Source organism: Colobus angolensis, unplaced genomic scaffold (assembly GCF_000951035.1).
Source record: "Colobus angolensis palliatus isolate OR3802 unplaced genomic scaffold, Cang.pa_1.0 Scaffold1, whole genome shotgun sequence".
NCBI classification, from domain to species: domain Eukaryota; kingdom Metazoa; phylum Chordata; class Mammalia; order Primates; family Cercopithecidae; genus Colobus; species Colobus angolensis.
In genome coordinates this window covers 19,215,190-19,217,429 of record NW_012110918.1, presented here as the reverse complement: position 1 = coordinate 19,217,429, position 2,240 = coordinate 19,215,190, and the positions used below count along the sequence as shown (strand labels likewise).

The 2,240-nt window shown below is 46.1% G+C and overlaps 1 protein-coding gene across 1 annotated transcript in view; it reads right to left on the bottom strand.

Annotated features, from left to right (window-relative positions):
- Positions 1 to 2,240, bottom strand: part of TBCD (tubulin folding cofactor D) — a 174,465-nt gene that overhangs the window by 165,495 nt on the left and 6,730 nt on the right. Inside the window, exon 4 of the mRNA XM_011929067.1 lies at positions 1,019 to 1,165. Coding sequence (XP_011784457.1) covers positions 1,019 to 1,165 — 147 coding nt within the window. The remainder of the gene's footprint in view (positions 1 to 1,018; positions 1,166 to 2,240) is intronic.

Genomic DNA, 2,240 nt, shown 5'->3' with positions numbered 1-2,240 from the left:
GAGACTCTGTCTCAAAAAAAAAAAAAAAAAAAAAAGAAAGATTAATCTATGAGTGGTGCCAGACACACAGCAGGCACTCAGTGAACGCTGACCCGGGTTATCGCGGTCAGCGTGGCAGGAAGACCAAGACAACTGAGATGGCTCAGAGCCTGACAGCCTCCTAGTGCTCGCTTGTGTGGGTTGGACTCAGTGACTTGCTGCTAACCACAGGATCTGGCAGAGGAATGGGACATCACTTCCATGATCAGGTAACATATCATGACTTCCATCTCATTAGCAGAGCCTCTCCCCTGCAGGCTTTGATGGACTAAGCCGCTAAGTTGGAGGGGCCCAGGTGGCAAAGAACTGAGGGTGGCCTCAATCCAACGGCCTTGGGGCAAAGCCTGCCCACGTCAAATTTTAACTGCAGCCGTGGACAAGCTTGACACAGAGGACCCAGCTCAGCCATGCCAGACTCTGACCCGCAGAAACTGCAAGAGGATAAATGTGTGTCAAACACTCAAGTCTGGGGTAATTACTTATGATCCAATAGATAATAATACAATAAGCTGTGTTTATATGCATAATATTTACATCAGGAAAAGTTTGAAGAAAATAAAGAACGTATCTCTTGGTGCTAGAATTTCATAAACCTAAATTTCGTATTTTTCATGCTTATCTTTATTTTCTAGTTTTCCTACAAATGAACATCTTTTATATAATGTTAAGAACTACATGTAAACTGGGTCCTTATTTTCTTACCATTGCCACTAAGCCCCTTCCTTACCTGCCATGATTACCCTCAACAGAGTATTTGCATCATCTACAAAGAAATGAGATTTGCTAACTCAACCTGACCCTACATGAATTATCACAATTTCAAAAGAAGTTATCATATGGGAGTTTACCTCACTGACAAAAACAGCAGTTGAATAAATATGTAAGTATCAAAAGCTTACTGAGTAAAACACTAATATCAAGACAGCATGAATATGAAAGTGAATACTAATTAGCAGCTAATTATCTGCATGATATTTACCTCTGCTATTTGGAGAATACGGTCCATTATGGACATTCGTGTTTGCCCAGGCTGGGTGAGGAGGGTCCCATCAAGGCGAGAAAAATCAAAAGGGATGAGGCAGGTCACAGAGAGCCACAGCAAAAGCATGTAGCGGGTTTCCCAAGTCTAAAAAATTAAATCACAGTATGAACGAGTCTTGTTTGAAAAACAGAGGCCACTAGCCACAATCTACTTCAAGTCACTGCCCTCCAGGCCCACCCAGTGCCCACTAACGCCATTCAAGTGCCATCACCCTCAGGGCCAGAAATACAGGCCATTCACCAGCTCCTTGCCACATTCCCCCAGAATCCCCACCACGCACACCCACTGCCGTAACTTAGCCAGCTCCGCAGACAAAAGAGACATCGAAATGAACAAAGAAAAATCGTAATACATCAGTATAACAGCTTCTCTTCGCTGGCCCCTCTCAACATACAAACTGTCCTTTTGGGAAAGTGAAAAACAGGTAAAAAGTACAAACACCTAAGAATAAAGAAAAAAGGCCGGGCACAGTGGTTCACACCTGTAATCCCAGCACTTTGGGAGGCCGAGACGACAGGCAGATCACCTGAGGTCAGGAGTTCCATTTTTATTTTTTTGGAGACAGAGTCTTGCTCTGTCACCCAGGCTGGAGTGCAGCAGCACGATCTCTGCTCACTGCAAGCTCCGCTTTCTGGATTCACGCCATTCTCCTGCCTCAGCCTCCTGAGTAGTTGGGACTACAGGCGCCCACCACCACGCCCGGCTAAGTTTTTCTATTTTTAGTACAGACAGGGTTTCACTGTGTTAGCCAGGATGGTCTCAATCTCCTGAGCTCGTGATCCGCCCACCTCGGCGTCCCAAAGTCCTGGGATTACAGGCGTGAACTACTGCACCCAGACGAGGTCAGGAGTTCTAAACCAGCCTGACCAACATGGAGAAACCCTGTTTCTACTAAAAACACAAAATTACCCTGGCATGATGGCGCATGCCTGTAATCTCAGCTACTCAGGAGGCTGAGGCAGGAGAATCGCTTAGAACCCGGGAGGCGGAGGTTGCAGTGAGCTGAGATTGTGCCATTGCACTCCAACCTGGGCAACAAGAATGAAATTCTGTCTTTAAAATTAAAAAAAAATTTTAGGCCGGGCGCGGTGGCTCAAGCCTGTAATCCCAGCACTTTGGGAGGCCGAGACGGGCGGATCACGAGGTCAGGAGATCGAGA